General features: G+C 63.0%; 1 protein-coding gene across 1 annotated transcript; it reads right to left on the bottom strand.

Moving 5' to 3' along the window:
• Window positions 1–421: 421 nt before the first annotated feature.
• On the bottom strand, window positions 422–1,441 carry LOC118576484 (double homeobox protein 4-like). Its single transcript, XM_036176736.1, has 2 exons — window positions 1,200–1,441; window positions 422–1,142 (listed from the first exon to the last, which is right to left on the bottom strand). The coding sequence occupies exons 1-2, from the start codon at window positions 1,439–1,441 to the stop codon at window positions 422–424; spliced, it is 963 nt and encodes a 320-aa protein (XP_036032629.1).
• Between the last annotated feature and the right edge of the window lie 459 nt (window positions 1,442–1,900).

The following is a 1,900-nucleotide window of genomic DNA, read 5'->3' on the forward strand; positions in this document are numbered from 1 at the left end:
CGGTAGGGAAGAGGAAGAAAGGAGAGAAAAGAAGAAGGAACAGGAAACCCAAATATCGGTTGTTGGTTTTCTGAGCCTCGGGTGGACTGTGTGAGGGGATGTGTGCGGTGTCGGGTCTTCAGAGCCGAGTCTTGAAGGGTCAAGGGGTTTGGGGAAGTTACAGTGTGCTGAGGAGCAGAGCTTATGGCAGAGTGGAGGCTCTGGCGTGGCGGTGATTGTGTAACACACACTCTTTCCCTCTACTGACTGCCATGGAGGCCTGCGAAGGCCTTTTTGGGCTTGGGTGCTGCCCGCTCCTCCTGCCAGGCTCTCAGCCCTGGCCTCCCCCTGGGGAACACAGGGAGTCAGTAGGTGCTTGGTGAACACAGGTCAAGTGATGAGAGGCATGGGGCATGAGGATGAAGCCTGGCTGTGTTGAGTTTCAGAGCAGATCCAGCAGCAGGGTCTGGTATTCTTGTTGGTCCAGGGGCAAGTCAAGGGTTGGATCAATGTCCTCCCACGGGACGTGGGGATCCAGAGTGTCCTGGTCCTCCTGTTCAGCCTGGAGTTCCGTCAGCAGCTGGTCAAGCATGAGCTCGACATCGTCCACCGTGAAGGTGTTGCCTGCCACCGGGTTGGGTTCCGGGTGGCCTTGGTGGCATGGTCCAGAGGGCTGTGCCGCTGCTGCAGGTGGGGACGCCGGGAAGGAGGCTGTTGGGGAGGGCGGACTCAGAGTCTGGACGCCCACGACTAGTGCAGCGGCCGGTGGCAACAGGCTGTGTTGGGCATGCTGCTCAGTCTCCCAGCCGCATGGTGCTCCTTCCGGTTCCCCAGTGGGCCCAGGTGAAGGCTGTGGGCTCCGAGGCGGTGGTGGCAGAGGCAGCGACAGCTGGGGCGGTGGAGGCGGCGGCCCCAATGCCAGCGAGTCTTGACCTCCAGCTGTGCCCCTGCCACCACCAGGGTGGCGTGCTCTCCGGTTCTGACACCAGATGTGGATTGTGTCCTCAGGCAAACCGGTCTCTTGGGCGAGCTTCACCCTGGCATCATATGTCGGGCGTGGGTCCTTTTCAAAGGCTCGGAGCAAGATGGTCTGCTGTGCAGGGCTGAGTCGAGTGCGAAGCCTGGTGCGTCCCTCCTCGGGCCTTCTTCTTCCACCTCGTGCCCTGGCACCGGGCTCTTGGCGTCGCTGCGGGGAACCTAGCCCGCTTGGACCCGCCGACCCCTCGGGGCCTGGGCGCTCATCCCTTGTGCGATTGCGGCGGTTCTGAAACCACACGCGGATGCGGGACTCAGGCAGCCCCATTTCGCTGGCCAGGTCCTGCCTGGCCCTGAAGCTCGGGTAAGGGTTCCTGGCGAAAGCTGTCAGCAGCGCCTCCTGCTGCCAGGCGTCCCAAACAGTCCTTTTGCGCCGGGATGCCAGGGCCCCAGTGCTGTCCCCCAGATTGCTGCTTGGATCTTCCATCCGGCCTAGGAAGCCTCAAAGGACTCCTGCCACTGGCGAGTCTAAGCAGGACCGCTCAGCAGGAAGGCGCCAGCCTGGAGTGAGTGCCTCCAGGAGTGGTCCCAGGGCTTTATAGCCTGGCTGGCGGCCCCGCCCACTAACCTGCTGCCTGGGGCCTGGCGCCTGGGGCAGCCTGGCATTGGAGCGCAGCCCAGGGTGGGGGACCAGGCTGGGGCCGTGGGTGGGGAGGGGGGCCGCAGCCCGCTTGCTTGCCAGGAGGTCAGCCGGGATGTCCACGGGTGCAGAGCACGCCACCTCCGCCAAAGGGACCCTGAAGGGGACCTCAAGAGTCCAGGGAGGTTGGAGAACCTCTCCATGGAAGACACAGGCACTTCTCGCCTGAGCACTCCCACTCCAAGGGCACTCCTGCCTATCCATTTTGGGAAAACCCACCCTAAAGCAGATTAACCCCACCCTAAG

This window comes from Onychomys torridus, unplaced genomic scaffold (assembly GCF_903995425.1).
Source record: "Onychomys torridus unplaced genomic scaffold, mOncTor1.1, whole genome shotgun sequence".
NCBI classification, from domain to species: domain Eukaryota; kingdom Metazoa; phylum Chordata; class Mammalia; order Rodentia; family Cricetidae; genus Onychomys; species Onychomys torridus.

Coding starts and splice junctions, on each gene's coding strand:
- LOC118576484 (XM_036176736.1), bottom strand. CDS start 1,441: ATGGAAGATCCAAGCAGCAATCTGGGGGACAGCACTGGGGCCCTGGCA. Junction 1,143..1,199: donor GAGCGCCCAGGCCCCGAGGG/GTCGGCGGGTCC, acceptor GCCCGGTGCCAG/GGCACGAGGTGGAAGAAGAA.